General features: G+C 63.4%; 5 protein-coding genes across 6 annotated transcripts in view; 1 reads left to right on the top strand and 4 right to left on the bottom strand.

The window, feature by feature from the left end:
* FAM110A (family with sequence similarity 110 member A) overlaps positions 1 to 25731 on the top strand; it is a 33190-nt gene that overhangs the window by 1830 nt on the left and 5629 nt on the right. The gene's annotated exons all lie outside the window — the stretch shown is intronic.
* On the bottom strand, positions 4584 to 6557 carry TCF15 (transcription factor 15). Its single transcript, XM_042836091.1, has 2 exons — positions 6033 to 6557; positions 4584 to 4658 (listed from the first exon to the last, which is right to left on the bottom strand). The coding sequence occupies exons 1-2, from the start codon at positions 6507 to 6509 to the stop codon at positions 4584 to 4586; spliced, it is 552 nt and encodes a 183-aa protein (XP_042692025.1). The 5' UTR covers positions 6510 to 6557.
* Positions 10333 to 11812, bottom strand: SRXN1 (sulfiredoxin 1). Its single transcript, XM_042836092.1, has 2 exons — positions 11534 to 11812; positions 10333 to 11143 (listed from the first exon to the last, which is right to left on the bottom strand). Exons 1-2 carry the CDS (start codon positions 11795 to 11797, stop codon positions 10940 to 10942), a joined length of 468 nt encoding a protein of 155 aa, XP_042692026.1. The 5' UTR covers positions 11798 to 11812; the 3' UTR covers positions 10333 to 10939.
* Positions 14400 to 17173, bottom strand: SCRT2 (scratch family transcriptional repressor 2). The gene is made up of 2 exons (XM_042836093.1): positions 17050 to 17173; positions 14400 to 15244 (listed from the first exon to the last, which is right to left on the bottom strand). The coding sequence occupies exons 1-2, from the start codon at positions 17171 to 17173 to the stop codon at positions 14400 to 14402; spliced, it is 969 nt and encodes a 322-aa protein (XP_042692027.1).
* On the bottom strand, positions 20848 to 24469 carry SLC52A3 (solute carrier family 52 member 3). 2 transcript variants are annotated; one of them, XM_042836087.1, is made up of 6 exons: positions 24380 to 24469; positions 23813 to 23894; positions 23038 to 23200; positions 21492 to 22543; positions 21184 to 21307; positions 20848 to 21109 (listed from the first exon to the last, which is right to left on the bottom strand). In XM_042836087.1, exons 4-6 carry the CDS (start codon positions 22517 to 22519, stop codon positions 20897 to 20899), a joined length of 1365 nt encoding a protein of 454 aa, XP_042692021.1. In that variant the 5' UTR covers positions 22520 to 22543; positions 23038 to 23200; positions 23813 to 23894; positions 24380 to 24469; the 3' UTR covers positions 20848 to 20896. The 2 variants fall into 2 exon arrangements, with proteins under 2 accessions (XP_042692021.1, XP_042692022.1); XM_042836088.1 differs by lacking the exon at positions 23813 to 23894 and having other exon boundaries at positions 24380 to 24435.

Genomic DNA, 25731 nt, shown 5'->3' with positions numbered 1-25731 from the left:
CAGCCCCCCACCCCAGGTCACTCCCATTAGGTAAAGGAGCAGCTCGTCTTGGCGGGGGTATCTCCCTCTTGTGCTTTCCTTGTATTGTACGGGCCTGGGTCATCGAGGAAATCTTACAGGTCCTTCTGCTGCCGAGTGGTCACTGGGGAAGCCCGGCCCCCTTCCCCCCATTGTCAGCGGCCGGGCTGTATCCTCACTCTGAGCCCCGGCCCCTAAAAATAGCTCTTTGTCAGGCGATTGTTCCGACACCTTCACGGCGGCATTGACGTGGGCTGGAGCAGGACAGAGATGGGGTAGGTGGAGGGGAAGAGCTGGAGGTCCCCCCTGGGACCGCTCTGAGTATTTGCCACTGATAACAGCTCCTGTGGGGGGAAATGGGCTCCAGGCACGTGGCTCTGTGCCAGAGGCCTCCCTGCATGCTGCTGCCCACCCATCACCTCTCCCCCACCTGTCCCTGCTCCGTGTTCATCCTGGGTGCCCAGGTGACCCTGCTGCATGTGGGATAGAAGCCCTCCCAGGTCTCTATCTTGGACCCTGCAGCAAGGTGCTGGACCTGGTGTGAGGTCCAGCCTGACACCCCCAGACCGTTACCCCAGGGAACCCCATGTGTCCATTGCAACGTCGTCGCTGCAGGCAGGAGTCTGTCCTTTGGGGATTGAGTTGGGATGGAAGCCAGCCCAGATCCCACTGTGTTTTGGCCAAGCTAATCCAGCCCTACAGACCTGTCACTGTTGGGTAGGACAGAGTTTGCTCCATGATGGTGCTGCCATGAGCTGCTGGCCCTGCACCCTAGTCAGGGTGCCATACTGCTTGGAGGAGTCCCTTGCACCAGAAGGGGACCCTGCTCTGCTTGTCCTCCTTTGCCCCCTGCTACCTCGCTGCCTGTCAGCTGGAGGTGGCCGTGTCCCTGGAGACCTCTCCTGCCCAGCCACCCCAGCTGCAGAAGCAGTGTTTTATTTCCCATGAGCTCGAGCAGGTCTGGATTAAAATAAACTGCTGGCCCAGATCCCTTTTCTGGTGTCACGGGAGATGCTGTGCTTGCTGTGAGCGCTGTCTACAGCCCTGCTGAGCCCCGACCCTCAGGCCCTGTGTGGCAGCGGGGGCTTGCCCAGCTCTGAGACCTCTCCATTTGCCCACTGCCACCATCCCCATGCCGAGCTGAGCCCTCTGGGACTGTAGGGCAGGGCACAGGGCCAGCCCCACTCTGATTACCCCCAGCGCTTTTTCCTTTTTCTCCCTTAATTTACTGAGTGCTAAATCCAAATATTACAACTTCCCCTCCACACCGCTGGTTACGCAGGCGGCCCCCGGCCGGGCATTGTCTTATTGTTTGCAGAGGGAAGCTCCAGCGGGAGATTAACCTGGCGTTCACCCCGCGCACAGCTTCACACCCTGTCCCTGCTGGGGGGGCTGCACCCCAGGGAGCACACAGTGCATGGAGGGTCGTTGGACTAGTGACTCTGCAGGGGCTGCTGCATGAGGGCAAGGGGCCTGGCTGCAAGAGCCCTGGGTGCTAGAGCAACACCTTTGCCTCCTTCCTTCCCCATAGAGCTGGCAGGGTGCCGGGGTCTGCATGGAGGCAGAGACTGCCCAGCACCCAACCCGGAGCAATGTGGTGTGTGCACCTCATACCATCCCATTCCACCCCACAAATCCCAGTTTATATTGTGCCCGTCTGTCCCTGCTCCTTCCCTGCTGTTCTGTACCCACCAACACGTTGGGGCCACTTCCCACAGCTTCCCATTTGCCTCCGTGTCCCATGGGTGCTGAGTCTCGGGCTGAGGTTGGTACATCACATATGGGCAGTAACTGCAACAGGGACATTTACCATGGGCAGATGCCATTTAAGACACAGGAGCTTCACCTGGGCAGAGCCCAGGCTGCACCCACAGGTGCTGCCAAGTTGCAGAGATGAGGAGGGCTGGGTGCCGGGTGCCAGGCCTGAAGCCAGATCTGTTTGCATGGCTGTACGCATATGGGCATTAGAAGTGGCTCAACCCTGCTGCTGTGTGCAGGCACTGCTCGCTCACTGTGGGCTCTGCAGTGGCCCTGGTGCGAGCCCCAAGCTCACAGCCCTGTGGGCTGCAGCAGCTCCATCCCATCTGAGCCCCGCTCAGCTGCGGGTGCAGCCCCACTGCATTCCTACCCTGCTGGCCCAGCAAGGTTAAACTGCGGAGAGGCTGAAATATTTGGGAGGGGAATGGAGAAGGGAAAAAAATATATCTATAAAAAGAACGCTTAAAAACACAAGTTAGAGAAAAAAATACCAGGCGCGGAGTGCAGCTGCGGTTCTGGTTCCAGTTCCCAGGTGATGTCAGGCCTGGAGCGTCTCCAGCCCCGGCCCCTCGGAGACGGTCTTTGTGGGTTCAGCACTGAGTGTTTTTCCTTCCTGAGACTCGGGGACACCTTCCTGTCTCAGAGAAAGCAGCCAAAAGCCATTCCAAGGGTGTCCGCGCACAGGAAGGGGAGAGGATGGGAGGGGAGCGCGGGAGGCAGCGCGGCACGGCGCGGCACGGGGCCGGCAGCGTCCGCGGCTGACCGGCTCTGGTGGTCCCATGGAGCACACCCTGCATGGAGCAGAGGGACACCTGGCTCCCAGCAGCCCAGCTCCAGTGCCTCTGAGTCAACATTTCCCCCTGGCAGCGTTGGGAGGGTTTGGAATGCACTGAGACCTACAGGCTTGGCACTGGGACCCATGGGTTTGGCACAGGGACGTGCTAGGGTGCACAGCGCCTGCCCTGGGATGTGCTGGGACCCACGACCCCAGAAGTGGGACGTGCTGAGATCTGCTGCTAAGCTCTGGGACATGGTGGGATGTCCATCTTCTGTACTGGGACATGCTTGGACCCATAGCCCCAGCATTAGGACACACTGGAGTGCACAGTTCCTGCACTGAGAGATATTGTGACACACAGGCACCCATGTTCTCGGCACTGGGACAATTTGGGAGCCATGGTCTCAGCACTAGGATGTACTGAGATGCACAGCTCCTGCACTGGGACACACTGGGACCTATGATCCCAGCAGTGGAATGTGAGAGGACACACTAGGAGTTGTGGCTCTGGCACTGGGACATGTTATGCTGCCCAGCTCCTGCACTGTGACCCACTGGGACTCCATCCTCAGTGTGGGGATATGGGAGATGCTGCAGGACTGTGTCCCAGCACCAGGACCACCGGCACTGCTGGGGCTGGGGTGCACGGGGGCTTCCCAGAGGCTGCAGGAGGACAATCCCCTTTCATCTGCGGGTCAAGCTGTTTGCAGAGTGAAGCCCCCACCCCCAGCCCCTGCCCCCCGATAAACCCAAGGGCAGGGATTCTGTGTCTGGGGATGTTTGGAGAATCTCACGGCTGTTTATTGGGGTCTGGGACACATTAGACACGCTGAGAACAAACCTCTCCCACCCACCCTGGTCCCTGCCTGGGACTCGCTCTCACAGCTGCGCTGTGCTGTCAGCTCCATAAATCAAACCCGAGGGAAAGGGGGGCTGGGGGCCAGCATGGCCTGGCCACATGGGGGCCAAGGGGTCCATGCCATCACCTCATCCCCAGGGTGGGCGAGAGGATGGCACCGGGGTCCCATGCTCCCTTTCTGCAATGGGATCTCTCCCTGGAGAACCCCGCAGCCCTAGGGGGGGGCACACCAACAGCCCCAGGCCGCCTCATCCGCAGCTGTTTCAGCTCCATGGGATGCAGGAGCCCCTGGGAGCTGTGCGCCCCCGAGCCCGGCACCTTTCCCAGGCTCAGCTCCCTGCAGTGAGCAGGGGGGCTGGGCTGGGAACCCCCACGTCCCTGCTTGACCCTGCATCTTCAGCCCTAGAGAGCGTGGCCGTGCACAGAGACAGTGGCAGCCATCATGGCAGCAGTGGGAGTCACAGTGGTCACAGCATCCCAGGCAGTGAAGAAGGTGCAGAAACAGAGATGAACCCCAGTGCACTGCATGCACACCCAAAGTGCCAGCATTGTGTCCCGTATGTCCCATACATCCCACGTGTCCCATGCATCCCATTGCACGGCTTGAAACTCTCCGTAGCCCAGATCCTCATGGCAGCAGAGCTGCCTGCAGGGCTTAGGGACATGGTGACACGTGTGCATGGGGTCTCACACTCATAGGGAGAGTAGGCAGTGTCGTGGTTGGGACCTGAGCATGGCTCAGAGACGGAGGGCCACTGGGACACAGCCATGTTGAGGAGCCCACGCCACGCGGTGGGAACAGCAGGCAGGCACCAGCCCGTCAGAAAAATAAGGTTTATTTTCCAAGTGGCTGCACGTGCATCAACAGCACCTGCGGGGCTGTGCCGCCATCCCCCCCGAGCTCATCGACGCCGGCCATGTGCGGGCTGCTCATCCCAGCCCACCCCTTTGGACCATCCCAGGGGTGCTGGACCCCTTCTCCCAGCCCTAGTAGCGTCCTCTCGCCGCAGTGCTGGTGCCGGTGCTGGCGTCGGTGCGGTGCCAGCCCACGACCCTGCTGTGCCCCATCGCCTGCGGCTGGCGGGCAGCTCCCTCCCTCCCGCTGCGGTCTCTGGGGCTGGCTGTGACAGGTTCTGCCGCCGTTCTCCTGCGGGTGCTGGTGGCACCGGCTCATCTCCGTGCCACCCGCAGCGGGGTCACCCCCCTCACCTTCAGGCAGTTGCCCCCGAGGTCCCTGCGGCCGCCCTGCGGAGAGAGGAGGGGAGAGCTGCGGGGTGCCTGGGTGTCCTGGTGGGAATGGCCTTGGGGACACGGGGGTGCGTGGCACCGGCGGGGTGAGCGTGGAGGAGCTGCACCCGAATGTCCTTTAGGGTGCTCAAGTGGCAAAGATGGTTCAGTGACGCCCAGGAGGGATACATGGATGTGGTCATGCATGGTGGTGCTGGGTTGGTGGCCCGGGTCCTCGTGTCCCTGTGTCCACATTACAGGGACACAGCCCCAGCATAGCCCTGCTTGGGGACAAGGGCTTGGACACCGACACTGCTCAGTGCAACCAGCCCAGCTCAGACCAGTATAACCCACTGCATCCTATCAGAGCCCAGCTTGGCTCAGCATAGCCTAGTACAGCCCATTTCCAGCCAAGCCTAGTTCCTGCCCAGCCCATTTCCAGCCCATTTCCAGCCCAACCCAGCCCAGTACATTCAATTTCCAACCCATTTCCAGCCCAGGACAGCCCATTTCCAGCTCAGTCCCAGAGCCAGAAGGTGCAGAGCGGCCCCAACCCAGCTCTTATTCTTGCCCCCAAGGTCCCAGTGCCACCAGGTCTCCTGGTCACTGCAGAAGGTCTCAGCTGGGGATAGCTCTGTAAAGGACTGGGGCAGGAGGACATCCAGGAGGGGCTGGGAGGGGGGTGCAGAGTTTGGCCAGTAAGCAGTGGGGTGGGGGGACGGAAGTGGGAAGAGCAATTAAAAATGGAGCAGCAGAAACCCAAAGAGCACTGAGGGCTGAAAAATGCTCTGCAGTCACTGCTCGGATGGGGATGGTGATGGGGACAGTGTGGCAGCCCCAGGGCTTGGCAACATTAGGTGGCCACTGTTCCTAAACCCTGGGACAGCATGGCTGGTGGGATGGGCTCAGCATGGATACCCCCACCCACTCTGGGGTCACTCTGCAGCCTCCAGCCCTGTGCCACCACCAGTCCCCATCTGGCACCATGCTGCACAGGGCCACCCTCCTACTGCTGCAACTGAGGGAGGCTCATGGGGCGTGAGAACAGGGTCACAGGGATGGGATGGGGATGTAGATGGAATGGGGACAAGGGATGGGATGGGGATGGGGCCAGCCTGCTCGCTCCGCGCTCCCTCTTGGCGCAGCCACGTGCCCCAGCCCCGGGGTGACCGTAACCCCCTGAGAGCTCCCGGCCTGGGTGGACGTGGGGGAGCAGCCCGGCCCTCTGACGCCAGCAGGACTGTGGGCGTGCAGCTCTGAGCAGCATTTGGCCGGGAGCTGCCAAAGCCTCCAGCGGGGGCCAGAGCTGGAGCCCGCGCGGAGCTCACGGGGACTTGCCGATCCTCCCAAACTCCCGATCCCAGGGCTGTGCCGACCCTCCCCCCCACTCACCCCTTTCCGCTGGTTGCTGAGGCAGAAGGTGCAGATGCTGCGAGGCTGTTTGCTGTCCAGATCGCCCTTGGCCCCGTAGATGGCACTGAAGCAGGGCTGCCCGTCCTCGCAACCCTCGCCCAGCAGCAGCACGTTGGCCAGGTGCGAGATGTAGCTGGAGGCCAGGCGCAGCGTTTCGATCTTGGACAGCTTCCGATCCACGGGTTCGGTGGGGATGAGGGTCCGCAGGGCCGTGAAGGCGGTGTTGACGCTCTGGGTCCGGTCCCGCTCACGCGCGTTGGCCGCCTGCCGCTGCTTCACCATCACCATGGGCCCCGTCTTCCTGGGCACCTTGCGCCTCGCCTCCGCGCCCTCGCAGCAGCCGTACGACTGGTCCGACGTGTCGCTCTCGCTGCGGTTCTCCTCGTCCTCCGACAGCATGCCGATGTCGGGGTAGAGCACGCGGGCAGCCATGGGACGCAGCATGGTAAAAGCCATGGCCGGAGCCCCCCGCCCCGCTGCGGGCAGCCCTCGGGCTGCGGGCAGCCTTTCACCGTTTACACGCTGCCTCTGCTGCTCCGCTCCTGCGTCCGAGCGGGGCTGGGACGGACGGCTGCGGGGGGAATCGTGATTTATACGGCCGGGGAGGGGCTGGTGTTGGAGCCCACCCCCAGCCGGCCCCCGGCTCGGGGCCAGGCAGGCGGCCAGCGTCCAGTCCCAGCCCGGCCGTGTAAATCACGATTCCCCCCGCAGCTGGCTGCTGGCCTGGCTGCGCTCCGGTGCGTGGCCCCAAGCAAAGGGTGCCTTGTGTTTGCACGGTGACACGACCCGGTTGTGCCGCCTGTTGTACCAAACCGTGGCATGGACTGATGACTGGGCCATAGGGAGTGCCACAGCCCCGGGAGAGGTGCCACATGCGGTGTCCCCAGTGTGTCCTCAGCCCTATGTGGCCTCAGCCACCAGTAGGTTGCACTGAGTGGCACAAAGGGCGCAGGAAATGGGATGAAGCAGGGAGACGGTTGGCCCTTGGAGCGCTGGCACCGCATTGCTTCCATGGAGGGGACAGCAGTGCTTAGCCAGGGGAGGCACTGCCTTGCTGGGGCAGGGGTGGCCAGGCTGAGCCCTGCAGCCCCTTGTGCACAGAGCTGGCACCCTGTGTGCTGCTACAGGGAAGGATGAGGATGAAAACCTTGGCCCTGACACCACAACAAGGTGCTGCCGGGCTGCCAGGAGCGCTTCCTCTGCTGAAGGAAGGTGTGTGCCAGCAGTGGAAAATCCAAGTCCCTTCCTGCAGAGTTGATCCCTGGAGCTGCAGAGCTGCGGTGTCCTGAGGGCTGCTCTCCTTGAGCAGCAGTGATTGCCTCCCCCTCCCTGCACTCAGGGAGGATGCAGGAGGATGCTCAGGGCAATGGGGGCATAAAGGGGACGTGCTGGGGGCTTGGAACGGTGTCTGTGGGCACAATGGACACACAGCACATCCTAGGGCAGGGTGGCTGGCTGGGTCCTGGAGCACAGAGCCATGTGATGGCATGTCACCAAGTCCCTCCTGGGGCTGTCCTCATGTGTAACAGGACCGTGTGTCCCCTCAGGAGCAAAAGGCCCCCCTGCCCCTTGCTGCGGGGCCCTGACCCTGTTTGCCTTCACCATTTGTCCTCCTGTGCAGAGCCCGTAAATCACACTGCAGGGGGGCGAGGGCCAAGTCAGGGAACTGTGGGGCTGGGGGTGTGCAGCCTGCGGGTCTGGGGGCTGCTTTGGGCTTCCACATAAACACAAGTACATTTCCTTTGCTAGCTCCACGTTCACAGCTCCTCACTGAGCTGGAGACCGTGAGGCCCACCCCAATTCTTTGGGGCACAGACCAGAGTTCATCTTCTGCAAATGGTCCCTTGAGCAGAGCTGAAGACAGACAGACCCTGGGCACGAGGTGGAAGGAGCAGGCAGGTGCCTGCAGCCAATGGAGCAGTGGATGGTCCCCAGGGGGACACAGCCTCACGCAAAGGGGGATGCTGAGCTGGCTGCTGGAGGGGAGCAGGGGGAAGGCAGCCCCTGTGCACCCTGCTGGGTGCGAGCCGGGGCCCCCCGCCCCAGCACTGACAGGCAGTAAGACGGATGGCAGCGGCTGTGTACTCAGGTGCGGCCGCCACACATGGCCACCAGCTGACGGGGACGAGTGGGGGGGAGCCCTAGGCTCCCAGCCCTGCTGGGTTGCACGGGGGTGCATGGCATGCCTGGGGGCATCACCATGCATGGGGTGCTGGTGTGCATGCATGTGCACATGTGTGCACGTGTGCAGGGGGAGGGGGGCTGTGGGGAGCAGCGGATGCTGCTGAAGCATGGGGATGTGAGGCAGCTGCCTGGCTTTCCTGTGCTGCCCAGCCGGTGTGCAGGACAGGACGTGTGTCCCTGTGTGTGGCATGCTGTGTGCCGTAGCTGAGCACAACCCAAAGAGGGGCTATGATGGGGAACTGGCATTCCCCAGGGCTGGGTTTTCCCCCTGTGTGCTGGGAAATGTCCCCTGCCCTCCCACACTGGAGAGCGTTTATCTGAGAGGTGATACTTAAGTGTAAGAAAATAAACAGAGAGCAGATGGCACGGGGGGCCGGATCTGCTCCCTGCCACTCTGTGCTGCTCCAGTCCTGCTGGGAAAACACTGCTTCTTGCGAGGCAAATGGATTCCAGACCCCACGGCTGTGCAGAGCATGTGGCTGCCAGGACAAAGAGTGACCCTGCCTGCGGCTGGGCAAAGCAGTGCCAGCCTGACCTAACAATCCTGTGCCATCCCCATCTCATGCCGTGTCAGCCTATCCCATCTCACTCCATCCCATCCGACTCCCTCTGGAAGCCAAGGGAATGCTGACTCTATTTGCAAACATGGGGAGACCTGTGCTATCAATAGCTGCCTCTGGTCTGTACCTGAGTGACTGGGATGGGGACAGTGGGATGGGGATGCTGGCATGGGACTGATGGCAGCGGTCCTGGCAGGACCCTGTGCTGGTGACTGCGCCCGGGGCATTGCAGGCCCCTCACAGGGCTGTACCTGTGGGCTGATCTGGAAAGCATTACACGGCTGTCGTGTGGGGAAGTCTGTCCCAGTTCCGGAGCTGGGACCCTCCCAGCCAGCCCAGACGGAGCGGGAGGGAGCCCACAAAGCGCCTTTGTTCCTGGTCTGGAACGAATGGATTGGAGGCAGCTGAGATCGGCTGTCAGCCGGCGACATCGGAGACCCTGCAGGTCAGGCAGAGGGAAGGGGGACAGGTGGAGGGATGGACGGATGGACGGATGGACAGACACAGGGATGGCTGGCTTTGGCAAGGCTCACTCCCATGCAAGTTGGGACCTGGAGGTGCTCCTGGCACGGTGTGTCCCCCCGGGAACACGGGGCATGCAGAGCCCTGCAGAGATCCCCATGCTTGTGACACGGCCTGGGGCTTGGCAAACCCCCCCTCCCTGCCCCGGGGTCCCATTTCTGTGTGCGAGGTGATCTGTATTGCCGAAGGAGCTGCTACCTCATCCCTCCCCCCGCGCTCTACGGAGAGGAAACTTTTTAGCACGCCACAATTCTTCGCAGAAATTTACGGCCCATGAGGGAGCCGTGCAGCAGGGCCGCTCTCTCCGCGCACGCTCGCAGGGTTTCCTCCCGGCGGAGGCAGCTTTGATGCGACGCATGCAGCCTGGCCGTGCACACCCCCAGCCCCTGCCCTGGCAGCCCCCAGCCCAGCCGGCCCTTCCTGCGGAAACGCAGTGGAAGCAAAGCGTGCCCCAGCAGCAGGCAGCACCGTGCTGCTGTGCAAAGGGATGGCTGCAAACCCCCGCAGAGCTGCCCGTGCCCTCCTCCCAGCTCCCAACCCCGGCCCATTCCTGCCCTTGAAGGACAGGATCCAGCTGGCATGGAGTGTGGCCAGCAGGCAGAGTGTCCGGACGCAGTTCCTGTCCCAGTCCTGCTGCTGACTCACAGTGTGATGGGGTGAGTCAGTGGCCTTTCCCCTCCCCGGTTCCTGGCTCAGAGGGATGCCGGATAGCTGTGGGATGCTCAGTGTGGTTTTTCCAGTTTGCTCATGGGGTGAAGACGTGGCATTTGCAGAGCTGATAGCATCCCAGCATGGTGCAACTGCTCTCAGAAGCAGAGTCGAGTCAACCCTAGGGAGGCAAGGACTGACCCCGTATTTGTCCCCATCAGAGCACCCGACTCCCAGCACAGTGCCTGCCTGCTGACACAGCGTTGGGTACCAGCACAGTGTCCATCCCCACCCCACATGTCCCTGTGCCCCATCTCACAGCTGTTCCCAGCCCCTGCCACTCCCAGCACCAGCACACGGACCAGGCAGTTTGGTCACCTTTATTCCCAGAGCTGCAGTGGGTGTCCCCTGGAGACAACCGCATGGAGAAGGGGCTGTGGGATGCATCTGAGGATGGAGCAGGCAGCTCTGGAGCAGGCACAGCCCAGAGTGAGCCTGGAGTGGTGGTGGGAAGGCTGGGGGTGGTGAGTGCCCCGGTTCAGGTTTGTCCTGGTTTGTGTGTCCCAGTTCGGCGGTGCCCTGGTTCAGCAGTGCCAGGCTTTGGTTTTGTCCTGTCCCAGTTCCACGTGCCCCAGCTCGACCCACTCCTTCCCGGTTCAGAGATGTTCCGGCCCAGCTGTGCTCAGTGGGTGTCGCTCTGGTTCGGTGCCGCGCCGGTTTGGGGGTTTCCCAGTTTGGAGATATCCTGGTTCGCAACGTCCCGGCTCGCGATGTCCCGGTTCGGAGACGTCTCGGTTCGCCATGTCCCGGTCCGATCCCTCCCCGCCCCGTTCCCGCGGCACACGGTCGCCACCTCCCGGCCGCGAGTGACACCCACCGGCACCGGGACCCCCCCGCGATCCCATCCCAACCGCAGCGCCGGGGGCGGGCGCGGTGTTCGGCTGAGCCCCGGGGCGGAAGGAGGGGTCCGCCTCAGCGCAGTTCGGGCGTAGAGGAGCCCAGGTAGGTGCGGAGGTCGCTGAGCGTGGACGGGATGATCTTGGCGGGGATGGTGTCCCGCTGCAGCTCACGGTGCGCCGCGTAGCGGTGACACCCACCGAAGGAGTAGAAGTAATCCCCGCCCTGGCTGCCCTTGATCCATAGCACGTCGATGGGGGGGACCTGCTCGGGATCCTCCTGGAGGGAGAGAGGGCGAAGGAGAGAAGGATGGAGAGAGCCGCGGTGCTGCGAGCTTCTTCGGCTGTGCCCCGGCAGGCCCGAACCGGGGAGGCCCGAACCCGCGCTGTCCCGACCCCCGAACCCTCCCGGCACCCCGGGTTCCTTCGGCACCCCCGACCCTCCGCGCCTCATAGAACCCGGCACCCCCGACCCCATGCACTCCCGGCACCTATGACCCCCCCGGCCCCGCACAGCCCCAACACCCCGGGCTCCCCGGCACCCCGAACTCCTCGGCACATCCGACCCAGCACCTGTGACTTTTCCGGCACCCCCGACCCCTCTGGCACCCCGGAGCCCTCGATACACCCGATCCCGCCGTCTCCGCACCCCCCTTGTCCCCGCACCCACCTGCAGGGTCCGCACCAAACTCCGCACTTTCTCCGGCTCCAGCACGGAGGGGATGGGTCGGATCAGGACGCTCATGGGCACGTTGTGTACGGCGGCGATGTGCTGCGTGTGGATACTCGCGGTGCCACCGTTCCCCTCTTCCTCAGCCATGGCCACCGCCGCCACCTCCGGCCGTCGCTCCGCCGCTCCGCGCCCCGCACCTCCCGCCCCCGCCCCGCGCAGCGCCGCTCCCCGCAGCGCCGCCCGCCCTCCGCCCGCCGCCATCGCCGCGCTTTGCAGCGTCACGGTGAGACCGCGGAAAGGGTTGGTTGGCCCCGAGGTCCGAGGGCGGAGGTGTCCGGGTCCGTGCACAGAGAATCGGAGAGGGGGGGGTCACGGCAACCGACACGAATGGGGCGGGGGGGGGCGGGGCGCTGAGCGCCGGCCCGACGGGGGGGGGGGGGGGGGTTTCAGCCGTGGGTCCGTCTTCGTGGAGCTGTGGGATATCCCGGATTAGAGGGAATAGAGGTCATCGGGTCTGGCTCCAGGCTGGGATGGATGTTCTGGGACATTTCTGGTTCATTTCTTGGAATCAGTGTCCCCAGTGGTGGAGAGGTACTAGGAAAGAGTTTGGGTCCCCCACGCCCCTTGTTCTGAGCCCCCCGCAGCCCTACCCAGACCCCTGTACACCCCCTGCCCCAGCTGCACGGTTCTCTATCCCCAGTGCTGACTCAGGGTCACATCCCACGGCCAGCATCTCACGCAGTGCTGGGTGACCCCTCTGCCCTTCACTGGTGACGGTGAGGATGAGGAAGGACATCACAGCAGAACCCCATTGGTGGATTCGGGATGCAACACCCAGTGATCCCAGCTGGGCAGTCCCCAGGATCCCCACCCCACTACTGGGACTCTGCACTTTGCTTTGCTTTCAGGTCAGTGCTCTGCTGCTCCCCCTGGTGCTTTTTGCAAGCCGGGTGCAGCACTGCGAGCGGGATCCAGTGCCGTTAATGGGGTGCAGTGCTATTAATGGGGCACAGTGCCGTTAATGGGGCACAGTGCCGTTAATGGGCACAGTGCCATTAATGGGGTGCAGTGCCGTTAATGGGGTGCAATGCTGTTAATGGGGCGCGGTGCTGTTAATGGGGTGCAGTGCCGTTAATGGGGTGCAGTGCCATTAATGGGGTGCAGTGCTATTAATGGGCACAGTGCCATTAATGGGGTGCAATGCCGTTAATGGGGTGCAGTGCCATTAATGGGATGCAGTGCTGTTAATGGGCACAGTGCCATTAATGGGGTGCAATGCCGTTAATGGGGTGCAGTGCCATTAATGGGGCGCAATGCTGTTAATGGGCACAGTGCTGTTAATGGGGTGCAGTGCTGTTAATGGGCACAGTGCCGTTAATGGGGTGCAGTGCCATTAATGGGGTACAGTGCTGTTAATGGGGCGCAATGCTGTTAATGGGCACAGTGCTGTTAATGGGGTGCAGTGCTGTTAATGGGGCACAGTGCCATTAATGGGGCGCAGTGCTGTTAATGGGGCGCAGTGCCCACAGTGCCATTAATGGGGTTCAGTGTTATTAATGGGGCGCAGTGCAGTTAATGGGGCGCAGCACCATTTGCAAAGCTTGCACTGCAGGTGCCACTGCTCCCCTTTGAGGATGTGCACAGAGCACCTGCTGCCCACCCACCCACCTCCGTGTGCACAAAGAGCCCAAGACACAGCTGGTAGTGGCAGAAGTCCCTTTTATATCCCTGAATTGCATTACAAGTAATACTGCGGGCGGTCGGTTCTCCTCTTACCGCGGCCTGTCCAATACAAAACCTGGCAGAAAAAGAAAAGCGATCATGCACGGAAAAAATTATTGCTGTGGTATCTGCTATGTACAGTATAACACACGGGGCAGCCCAGCCCCGCACGCCGCGCTGCCCGAGGGGACGCACAAAAAATGCTGCAGCTCGGGCTGCCCACGGAGCTCCAAGTGGCCCTGGGAGCCACGGGCACGGCGGGAGGAAGACTGCGGTGGGAGGAAGACGGAGCAGGAAGACTGCAAAGGGAGAGCCGGGCTGAGCCCCTGGGTGCCGAGGCCCGAGGTAGGAGCGGCTCGCTGCGGGGCAGGGGTTGCATAGAATCGCTGCTTCGTCCCCGTGCAGGGAGCAGAGCGGGAGCTGGCGGTGTGGGGTTCTGTCTCTTGGGGCCGTGTCCCCATCCGTGTCCCCGTGGCTGTGTCCCGGGCACGGCGATCCGCCTCCGGTCTTGGCAAATAAATAGTGAAAAGCAGAAGGAATAAATAATATAAATAAGAGCATCAATTAAATAGACTCACCCGGGCTCTGTGGCACCACCGACCCCCTCCTGGGGTGTGCGGGGGTGAGGGCAGAGGGGTCTGGGGTTGGCCATGGGGGAGAGAGGATGGAAGCAGCCCTACAGGGGCTGAGGGTGAGGGTTCTGCCCCAGGGGCTGTGCCCATGTGGGTGGGGGCAGCAGGGCGGATGGGGTCCGTCAGTCCTGCCTGGCTCTTCGCCCCATGGTCCTGTCCTTGCTACGGACCAGGTGAGTGTCTTTTCTCCCCGGCAGTTCCTGGGAGGAGAAGCAGCAGCTCTAAATAAATAATAGGAATAAATTAAATAAATAGGGGTGAGCATCGCGAGCTGGGGAAGGTCTGGCCCGGGTGCAGGCAGTGCTCCCGGGGCAGTCCCTGCAGAGAGACCTGCCTGGCTGCGGGGACTGCGTCCAGCCCTTCCCGGGGGCCGGGGGCTCCTTTTTATTTAGGGGGTGAGAGATGTGGGAAGCATCCTCCAGCCCCGTAGCGGCAACTGGCACCAGGATGGGGAGGGGTAGAGGTGGTGGGGGGGTGGGGGGGGGGGCGAGGGGGGGAGGACACGGGGACTAGTTCCCTATTGCACAGCTGTGTTCGGAGCCCTTGAAGCAGGCGGACTCGTAGTGCTTGTTGAGGTACGACTTGAGGGCGAAGGTCTTCTCGCACTGCTTGCACTTGTAGTGCTTGAAGGCGGAGTGGGTCTGCATGTGGGCGCGCAGGTTGGAGCGGTCGGCGAAGGCCTTGCCACAGTGAGAGCAACCAAAGGGCTTCTCCCCGGTGTGCGAACGCATGTGGCCCTGCAGCAGCCAGGGCCGGCTGAAGGCTTTGCCGCAGACGTCGCACTTGTGCTTGAGGTTGTGGGTGAGGACGTGCATGGCCAGGGCGGGCATGGAGACGTACGCCTTGCCGCAGGTCGGGCATTTCCTGGCCATCTTGCTGTCCAGGCTGCGGTGGGTCTGCTTGTGCCGGCTGAGGTTGGAGGAGGTGGCGTAGGTCTTGCCGCACTCGGGGCAGGAGTGGCGGTGGCTGCCGCGGCGCTGGCTCTCCCCGCGTCGACGCGACCTCCCGTCGGTGATGAAGAAGGCGTCCATGGAGTAGCTGTCCGTCACCGCTGCCTCCCCGTTGAAGTAGCGGGCGGAGAAGGTGGACTGGGGGCTCTCGGGGTCGCTGTACTCCTCCTGGCCGGGCGCGTAGGCCGGGTCTGGCGGTGCCGGCGGCAGCCCCTGCTTCTTGTCGGGGTTGTAGCCGGCAGGTGCCAGGCAGTGCTGCAGGTACCCTGCGGGGACGACACGAGGGTCATCCTCCTCTGGGCTGGGCTCTGCCCGGCAGTGAGCTGAAAACACCAAGCTGTCACTGGCCCTGCACATCGGAGCTGCCTCATGTGCACGAGGGATGAGCTGCCCTGGGTGCCGGCCTGATGGGAGGCAGAGGTTGATAGAACTCTGCTCCTATCCCCATCTCCCTATTTCTAGGAATGGGTTGAGAGGGCAGAGATGAGAACAAAAGGGCTCGGAGAGGTCACCCCATCTCTCTCAGGAATGTGGCACATGGGGACTGGTGACACCAGGGACACTGGGCTCACACTGAGGGTAGAGAACCATGGGCCCCAGGAGCAGAGGGGGCTCAGGGCCATGCTGGCAGTTCCACCCTGTGTGACTCTGATGCAGATCTGCTCATGGCTTTGGGTAATTGACTCTTGACCTGTGCCAGAGCAATGCCACGAATGCCTCCATCCCTCTGCTGCCAGCATGCGATGGTCACTGCACTGCGTGCTCCCAGTGCCTCCCAGCTGGGCCAGCAGCTCAGGGCACACACAGTGGGACACGTGGCCACGCAGGCTGCCCTACACCAGTCCTGGCAGTCACCTGCCTTGTGCACAATGGCCCCTGCCAGCTGCTCCAGAGGACGCATCCCTGCTGCTGATGGTGATGGTGGGGGCTGTTGGGGGGCTCAGCACACTGCCAGTCTCACCGGCACTGATGCGTGACTGTGGGGCCATATGCACACCCCACCCCACAAAATACCCCTAAATGCAGCCCCCCTCCCACCTTTGGGACCCCCTCATCTGGGCTGCCCGGGGCGTGCTGCAGCTGCGGGGCCCCCACGCTTTGTCCCATTGAGGCTGGGGGGTCCCTGCACTGCTGTGGGGAGGGGTCTGCGAGGCTGGGGCACGGTGCAGCCCCCCCGCTGCCCGCGCTGTGCTGACAGTGCGGTCGCACGGGCTGTGCAGAAAGCGCTCTGCTCAGCAATTTCTCACGCTGCCTCCGAGCATGCAGCAAGGTTATTTCCAGGAGAGCAGCGTCGGCAGCTTCTGCCCAGCTGCAGTGCATCCCTCCCCCACCAGCTGCTGCTCCCCATAGGATGGGGAGGAGAAGGGGACCCCCAGGTTGTGTGGGCATTGCCCCGTGCCCCCTGTGCTGGGCAGCAGAAATGAGGACACGCAGAGCAGCGTTGGCTGCATGGGGCTGGATCGGGCCCATCGCTGCACCCAACGCAGCCTGCGGCTCCAGGAGCAGCCGAGCCGTGACCTGGGAAAAACGTCCCCATCGCCGTCCCCTTTCATGGCACATCCCCGGCTCGCCCCGTCGGGGGTCTCTGCTGAGCGCAGGTGACCCGCACAGAGCCCGGCCCGGTGTCATCCCGAAGCTCGTGGCTCTGGGAGCCCCATCGCCCTCATGCCCACCCTTCGTACCTCTCTTAGTGCCAGGAAGGGGGCTGCCCCCCCCCCCCCCCCCTCCCCATTGTGCCCGGGGTGGTGACAGCGCGCGCGGAGCTGTCGGAGGGGAGCGGGGCTGCGAACAATGAAAGCCGCAGGCACGGCGAGCAGCCCGGCCCCCCCACCCCTCTCCTCGCTCCCGGCTGCTTCGTGCCCCCCAAAACTTGCGCTGGAAGGAGCCCTCCTCGCTGCCCCCAACCGCGGGGAGAGCGGGGTCCGCCGTCACTCCATCACCTGCACTGCCGCTGTCACCGCGTCCCCAAGGACCAACTTCGGCAGGGGTTGGTGGCGCTGGGGAGGAGGGAGGGGGGACCCACAAAGGCGAACAAGGACGGGACCCGCGGGACGCAGCGTTGAGACCCCCCCGCCGTCCTCTTCCTGCCCTCCCTGAGACCCCCGGCCCCGCTCCCTCTGTACCCCCGTTCATCCCCGCTGCCCCGTCGGGCGCACACAATGGGGGTGTGGGGGGGGGCGTTCCCCGGAGCCCCCCGCCCCGCACTCACCATCTCCGGCAGCTGGGCCGGGCAGCGCGTAGGGGGGCTCCAGGGGTGCGTAGGGGGGCGCGGGGGCCCCGGCGAGAGGGAACGCGTCCGCCTTCAGCTTCTTCACCAGGAAGGAGCGGGGCATGGCGGGGCCGGGCCGGAGCCTTCAGCACTGGACAGCTCCGGCACCGGCACCGGCCCCGGTACCGGCAGTGGCCCGGCCCGGGGCGGCCCCCGGCCCCGCGCTGCGCTCCGGGCCGGTGGTGCGGGCTGCGAGGAGCGGGGAGCGGAGTGCGAGGGGCGGGCGCCGGGGAGGAGGAGGAGAGGAGGCTGAGGAGGAGGAGGAGGAGAGGAGGAGGGGGAGGAGGAGGAGGAGGGGGAGGAAGGCAGGCGGCGGGGGGGAGGGGGCCGCTCCGCCCGGCCGCGCCCCCAGCCCCCCCCCCCCCAGCCCCCCCGAGCGTCGTGGCAGTGTTGGGTCCTCGCTCCCTGCTTCCCACTGTCCCAATCACCCCCCCCCCCCCCAGCCGCGGACAATGGGGACACGCGGGGACATGGGGCGGAAGGGGGGTGGGGTGGGGGTGTGCTGCCTCCTGCTGCCTTTGTCTCCCTGCCGCCAGCCCCCGGGGCTGTGAATGACGGGGCGGGGGTCCAGGCGCTGTCACTGTTCTCATTCTCTGTCCCGGTTCCATCCCCTATCTCCATCCCTGTTCCTTGTTCCTAACCCCATTCCGTGTCCCACTCTGTTGTCTTTATCTCTGCCTCTTGTCCCTTTCCGATGACCCCTTTATTTTTCCCTTGTTTCTTCTCTTATTCTCCATCCCCATTCCTGCTCCCCGTTCCCAGCCCTTCCCGTCCCGTCTGTCCCTTTCCCCTGTCACCACCCGTCTTCTCTTGTCCCTTTCCCCACCTTCTGTCCTTCTCCCATGTCCCTATCCCTATCCGTGTCCCGGGGGAAGTGCCGTGACCTTCACAGCCCACAACAATAGCCGGGCTCGTGGCAGTGCATTGTTCCCTCCCGCAGCCCCCACTCCCCCTCCTCCCTTCCCTGCACTGAGCACGCGGCACAGCCGCTCATGCCGGTCCCCCCAGACCCCCCCGGAACAGGATGAGGCCCTTCTTGCAGGCAGGCCGTGGTCCCAAGCTGTGGCAGGTGACAGTGAGGACCTGGCTGGAGCACTTCTGCTGCCCATCACTGCTCTCGCTGCATGGCCAGTGCCCTGTAAAATGAGCTGGGAGCCACAGTGGGAGCTCTGGAGCAAGAACTTGTGCCAGCTGGGGGTGATAAAGGGCTTGTGGGGTACAGCGAGCTGGGGGATCCAGCACAAAGGACCTGCTCCCTGTGAGTCCCTGCCCTGCCACCAGCTTGGAACCTCAGCCTGCCCTGCCTTGCTCTGCAGTCCCCTTGAAGCCAGTGCTCATCCACTTACACCGTGAGCATCCCCCTCCTCTGTGGGCAGCTGGGGAAAGGCCATGTTGTCCCCGAGCCCTGTGCTGCACCAAGAGCATTGCAGCACTCAGCCCCAAGCAGCCCAGCAGTGGTGGTCAGTGTGGGGTTCTGACGGTGCCCTTTGTCTGGGCACACAGTGTCACAGGCAGGGGACAAGAGCAGCACCCCGTGGTGGCACCCCAATCCTAATGCTGCCCGTGGCATGCTAGTGGCCATGTGCTTCATAAACTGTGCTGGGAGCTGGGGGCATCTCTGCTCTGCATCTGTGTGGGGTCAGAGAGCGTACATTCACTGCTTTGTGTGGCATCCCATAGCCAAGGGAATGTTCCACAGCACCCCACATCCTAGGACATCCCCTAACCTGGGTTATCCCAAGTTCTATAGCACCCCACAGCCCATGTTACACCATAGCCTGGAGCACCCTATGTTCTATAGCATCCCATAACCCAGGACACCCTATAGGCTGGGGTACCCATAGCCCACAGCATCCTGTAGCCTAGACACCCCACAACCCCAGGTACCCCACGTCCTATAGCATCCCATAGCCCATCTCATGCCATAGCCCTGGGTTCCCATAGCCCAGTGCACCTCTCATCCTAGGGGCACCCCACAGCCCGCCCCACTCCTGTTCCCAGGCTGGGGCTCCCACCCCGCTCCCCCCTTAGCACTGGGGCTCACTCCCCATCAACATCACTCACTGGGGCCGTGGCACCAACCCCATCTGGCCCTACGGTGCAACCCTGACATCAGTCCAAGTCCAAGGTCACCTCTCCCCGAGGTGCAGCCTTGGGGTCGGCCCCAGCATCTCCTCCATCCCTCAGCCGCCGGCTCCCAGCCCTGCGCTCCTTTATTTATTTATCTGTGTGTGTGTGATCACTTTTCTTGAAGGCACGTTTGCAGAACGGACGATTACTTACGCCCTAGTTGGGCCGAGCTTGCCTGCCTGCCCGCTGCCCTGTGATTTTTTCTCTCTCCAGGCTGTGGTGTAATAAGGGAGGTAATTAAGTGTAAAAGACAGGGGGAGGGAGGGCTGGGAGAGGGGGAATAGGAACTGGCTCCTTTCAGAGGCAGGGGACTGAGATAATGTATGTTAATAACCTGCAATCAGTCCTGCGGAGCTGTGCTAATATTGCTGACTGCAGCGCGGCTGGGCCCCCCCCCAAACCTGCCCCCACCACGGCGGGGAGGGGGAGAGCCAGAAGAAAGGCCCGGGCGTTCTCCCGGAGCGAGGCTGGGTGATGGCTGCATCCCCATCCCTGCCTTCCCGAGCAGCTGTATGGAAATAATTCCTGCTCGCTCGCAGGGCTCGGAGGCGATTGTTCCCCTGTGCCGTGCTGGGGAGGGAGGGAGGGGTTGGCGGGGCTGTGCAGGGCGAGGGTCTTCGGGGACCTGTGTGTCTGGGATGGGCATGTAGGGGCGGGAGGGGGGGGGGCGTGAAGGGCTGCGTCCCTTTAGCTCGAGGTCTCATTGCAAGGAATGTGGGATGCGCCCTGCTCTTGGGATGGGATAAGTCCTCCGCGGTGCCCCCGCATCCACCGCTGCTCCTCAGCCCCCAGCTCTGCCCCTCTCCCCACGCTCCTCCTGCAAACGGGGGGATGCGCGGTGCTCAGCTCAGGCCGTGGGACCCGTGCGGGGCGGTGGGCGATTAGCAATTCCAGCCGCGTCCTTCCCGCAGGCGGCCGGGACGCAGCCGGGGCCGGGGGCTGCTCGGCTCTGCTTCGTTAAGGCACAGCAGAGCGGGTCTGTCGCTGCTGCTCCCGAGGGGAGCAGATTGCCAGACAAAGAGCCGGGGACAAAGGCCCGGCTGCCTCGTGCCCCGGGGAAGAGGCGCAGGCGCGTGCGGCGACCGAGCGCTGCTCCGCCTGGGGGCTGACGCTGCTCCCCGGACCCCCCCGGACCTCCTGTTGGCACAGCCGAGGTGCAGTCGGGTACCAGGTGGCACAGTTCTGCCACCCCGTGCCGTGTGACAGCCTTGTGTTGCTGTTCATGGCACGGCTGTGGGCACGGGGCCGCGCTGCAGCTCTGTGCCCACCCTGGGTACAGCCAGACTGAGCGGGGGCTGCTGTGGGGCACAGGGCAGTGGGGAGAGAGCAGAAAGCATTGCCAGAGCCCCAGAAGGGCTCCCTGGGAAGGTTACCCCCATCCCACTGGGCCACATCTCCTTCTGCTGCTGTTTTCCAGGAGGGACCTTTGTCACCACAGTCTGAATATGGCTGCAGCCCCCCCTGTCCCAGGGCAGCCAATGCTCTCCACTACGGCATGGGCATGAGAATGAGAACAGGAATGAGAACACAAACACTGCTCCCAGGGGTGCTGAGCCCCCGGCGCAGTGGGGCGAGGTGGAAAGCAGCAGGTCTGGGCACAGGCCAAAGGGCTGAGCAAACTCCTTCTATTTGTTTGAACGCAAGAGGAACGCCGTGCTCATACTGGGCACTGCAGGCTGCAGTAGTCGGCGGATTGGAAGAAGCCATAAATGTTGACGAGGGGGAACATGAGCAGGGCACCCAGCAGGGATCCCAGCTGCTCCAGTGCCCCGTACCACACCAGTGCACTGTGGCTGCAGCTCCGCAGGATGACCCCGGCCATCACCTTCACGTAGGAGAGCGTTCCGGTGAAGAGCACCCAGGAGAGGATCTGGTGGCACAGGAGAAAGCGGTCAGTGGGGACCCTGAGACTGCTCCTGAGGTTTGAGGGACCCAAAGACTTACAATGATGGCGTTGCCCCACTGGGAATGCTGCAGGAGAGGGCACGGGCTCATCACTGCTATGGCCATGTTGTAGGCACCGAAGCCTGTACCCGCCAGGCTGAGGATGCCCATCAGGACCAGGGACCTGCAAGGAACAGTTAGGTCACACCAGTCAGCACTGCCACCCCAGCACAGAGAGAGGCACAGCCCCACAGCAGGCTCAATGCTGGCCCCACTGTCCTTCCTGAGTGCCTCTGACGCCAGGGTATGAGCACCCTGAGGACACCCACCACCCCAAAATGGGGCTGTTTTGGGTCTCCCACACCTACCTGCTGGGCAGGACCATGGCCACGATGCAGGCGAGAGGGTTGGCCATGGAGCTGAGCGTGGCCGAGAGGTGATATGCGGTGTTGCCATATGGCAGGCAAGAGTAGGACTGCACGGATGGCAGGACTCCGTTTGTCAGAGAGCTCACCCAAGTGATAAGCAAGTAGATGAAAGCAAGCTTGGCCACAGAATAGGAGACCTTCTCTGGGTGGGTCTCCATGGGCCGCTTGGTGCTCTTTGGGCATGAGTAGCCTTTGCCTCGTCCCGTGCCAGCATCATTCTCAAGGATCTGGTCAAAGGAGTTCAGTATGATGGTGCTGGGACACAACTGCTGCTGTGAAAGCTCCCATACCTTGGGCTGCCTTGTCAGGAAGAAGAAAGCCACCAAGCAGACTACCATCATCGCAGTCATGAGGAGGAAGAAGATGAGGGTAGAGAAGCGGGCTGGGAGGTAGTGGGTCTCCATCTGGAAGATAGTGCCCTCCATGGTCTCGTTGCCAGACGTGATGTTGACCACCTGGCTGACATTGACACAGCTGGAGATGCCGGAGCCCTGGCCCAGGGCGATGAGAGCAGGGATCAGCCCGCTGAGTCCTTCACCTATGAAGTAGGTGGTGAGGTATTGGGCCTGCAGCTGCATCATGAAGGGCAGGAAGGTGACAGAGGAAGTGCAGTCAACCAGAGCCAAGAAGAAGGTGAGGATCAGGAATGCAGTGCTATGGGAGGTCCCCGCAATGGGGGAGGTGTAGTTCCAAAGGAAGGCCAGCAGCAAGCAGGCCACGATGCCCACAGACACAATCACGTAGATAACGACCACCTCCTTCAGCGAGCCGGGCCAGAAGCGGTGCATGAGGGTGACAAAGAGCGGCCCCACGTTGGCCATCTGGATGATGATGGTGATGAAGGAGGGCAGGTCCCACTGCTCTGGCAGCACCGTCACCAGCAGCGGCAGCTCGACCCACAGCCCATTGATGGCCATCCAGGAGCCCATGCCAAAGGCACAGGCGAGAAGGTGGGTGAGCAGCACCATGGCTCAGGGCCGGGTGCCACTGTGCTGTGGGGAGAAGCTTCATTCAGTGGTGGAGCTCTGTCCCCCAGGCCCCCACAGATGCTGCCTATGTCCCCTCTCCCACAGGCAGCTCCAGCTGCTTCTCCTGCAGCATGGGACTGGCAGAGTGGCGTAGCCTAGCCAGCAGCGAGAGGCCTTGTGCCACCACGGGGATCCCCCAGTGCCCCACAAGGCCCCCAGCTCTGCTTGAGGCACTCATCGTGCTTGGGGCACAGAGACTGGAACAGGGTAGCGAGCTGGAGCTGAGCCAGAACACAGCTTAGCATGGCACTGCCTGGCATGGCCTAACAGTCTGGCATAGTATGGCCTGGCAGGACATGGAAAGGCCTAGCACAGCCTGGCACAGCAAGGCATGGCCTCGTATGGCCTGGCATGGCACAGTCTGGCACGACTTGGCACAGCATGGCATGGCCTGGTATGGCCTGGCCTGGCACAGCATGGCATGGCCTGGCACGGCCTGATGCACCGTCGACTCTCACCTGGGGGCTGTGAATCCTATGCAGCCGCTCTCCTGGGACTCGAAGCCTCGCCCTTCCCTCCACATCCGCAGGCAGCGCCCAGCAGCTCCTCTCCTCCAGCCGGCCCCCCGCTGACTGCACGGGGCTCCGGCAGCGGTGGGGCAGAAAGGCCCCGCGGCCCCACCTGCAAACAGGCCCCAGCTCATACCTGCGGGCTGACTCAGCCCCCGCCCGGCCGGAGCACCTGCCGCCCGCCCGGCCCCATCCCAGCACCAGGGGGCCCGCACAGCCCCGCGTCCCCGAGCCCCGCGGTGCGGATGGAGGTGAAGGGGGGGGGGGGGTGGGGGGGTTGCGGGCCGGGTGATCCCCAGCGCGATGCCGAGTCCCGGTGGAGGAAACCCGGGTTCGCGGGGCCGGAGCCGTCCGCCGAATGACCTCATCCCGGCAGGGAGGTGTGGGGACTTTTTGTTACGGAGCAGAAGGGAAAAAAGAAGAAACGGGAGACCGGTCGGACCGGTGCCGGGGTGACGTTCGGGGCACCTCCCCACGCGGCAACTCACTGCGCTTTGGGGGACGGGCGGCACGCGGCGCAGCGAGTCCGGGCTGCCGGGCGGTGACGTCAGCCGGCCACGTGACCGCCTCCGGATGCAGATGGGTGGCAGCGTGCGGAGCGCCGGGTGCTGCTCCCGGCGGAATGAGCCTCCCCGCCTCCCCTCCTCCTCCCCCCCCTTCCCTCCTCCTCCTTCTTCTCCTCCCCCCCTCCTCGGGCGTGGGGAACCGGGCGGAGTCACGTGACCTCGTGCCGTCCCCCTGTCCCGCTCGGCGGTGGGTCTGACGCTGTGCTGCAGGGCTCCCGGGCTGGAGGTCCCAGCGGGGTCCTGGAGATGGGGGGGAGGGGGGTACGTGAGCTGCGCCCCCACCCCTTACGTGAGCGGTAGTTTGGATTTTGGAGCGGGATGGGATGAGACAAAGTCATAATGACGAATAAAAAGTAACGTGCTGGGGGCTTTGGGGGGGTGGGTGAGCGCCTTTTTCTTGAGGGAACCCCCCAAATCCCTGTGCGTGGGGACAGAGGGAGCAGCTGTGATCACAGCCAATCCCACTGTGATCCCGTTCCATCAGGAACAGCTGGAGGGGCTCAGGAACACCCCCCCTCTTCCCAACCCCCCTCCACCCAGCACACCCAGCTCCCCACTTTTGGCAGCATCACGGCCACTTGGTCCCATTCGCTCCCCCATCCCCCCCCCAGCTCCAGGTGCTGGCTGGGACTTCCACACTCCAAACAGCCCTAGTGCACAAAGTGCTCCCACCCGCTCTATCCCTGCCCCCAAAGCACAGCCCAGCCCCTCCTGTCCCCACATACCACCAGGGTCAGCCTCAGCGTGCTGCTGCCTGGCTGTAATGCCAGGTGCTCTCTGCAGTGCTGTCGCTGAACCTGCACACCCCGGTTTGGCTGGATGCCGGCATTTATTCCTGGCTGTGACACGGACTTTGCCCTTGTCTTCAAAAGAGCCTGTGTCCCACCTATTCCAAGATGCACCTTGCGGGTGCAAATGTCACTGTGCAGCACTGTCTGGGATGGATGGCTGCAGGGCTGCTGGTTGAACTGTGTGCCCTGGGAACACAGAATGTGGCCTGCAGGTGTGCATTGTGCACAGACACTCCTCCAGCCCTGCTCAGCCAGCACAGGGTGCACGGTGTCTGTGGGACATGACCAGGTGCCCAAACATGCTTGAGCTGGCAGATGCGATGCTTGCACCCTTCAGGAGCTGACAGGGGCTGCAGAGGACAGAGCAAGCTGGGCCCTATGGCAGCGCAGCCATGCAAAGGCTCATCCCAGCACCCAGCTCCCCCCTCGGCGGCTCTTCCCCCAGCACCCACTGGGTGTCGCTGGGAGAGCAGGCTGCACTGTGCTGCCTCGTGCAATGCCCTGCCTGTCCCTCCTGTCCCTTACTGCCCTGCCTGTGCCCCGCACCTCTGTGCCCTGTGGCCACCCCAGGCACCTAGAGCAGTGGTGTCCCCGCTGTCCCCAAATGGGCTGCAGGATGGGTGTTCAGGCTTTGGGACTGTTGGGGTTCTGCATCTGTGCGCCCTGTGTTGCTAGGAGGCACCGGGCACCAGGGGCTGATACAGCTGAGCCCCCTGCTCCCCATGGGGATGGGGCAACAAGGGGACAGCGGCTGTGCCTTGTTCATCCTGCAGCACAAAGGAGCCCGAATCCAGGACTAATTGGCTGTGGCACGGGGGCCGGGGGGCACAAAGGGTTGATGGGCACGGGACTGAGCGCTGCTGCACGCTTCTCACCCCAACCCAGCTGATACGTGCTGCCTGCTGTGCCGGGGGGGCCGCCCCCCACCCCATGCTGCATCACACGGCAGCTGAGCCCCGGCCCCTCTGCACCCCGGCAGATGCGAGCAAAGGCCCCAAGGCAGATGGCAACATTTGGTCACCGAGCCAGTCCTCGGCTATGGGACTGTGCTGGGATCAGGCAGGCGAATGGCCCACCAGAAACTCCCCCCCCGTGTCCCCAGATGCAAGGCCATGTCCAGTATGGGTGAGAATGCAGCAGGGCCTCTTGGGTGGGGAGAAGCAGGTGATGAGAGTGGGGCTCCATCCCTGATTCCACAGGCCTTTCTCACACTGGGAATCCCTGGTAAGGAGTACTACCCACCAATGGGACCCCAGTTTTCCTACTGGAGGGGGCCCTGTCATGCA

The sequence above is a fragment of the Centrocercus urophasianus genome, unplaced genomic scaffold, assembly GCF_019232065.1.
Source record: "Centrocercus urophasianus isolate 14NV4802_14NV808 unplaced genomic scaffold, USGS_Curo_1.0 seq_572, whole genome shotgun sequence".
Lineage (NCBI taxonomy): Eukaryota > Metazoa > Chordata > Aves > Galliformes > Phasianidae > Centrocercus > Centrocercus urophasianus.
Note: the sequence above shows the minus strand (reverse complement) of the source record. Positions and strands in the feature narration are given on the sequence as shown.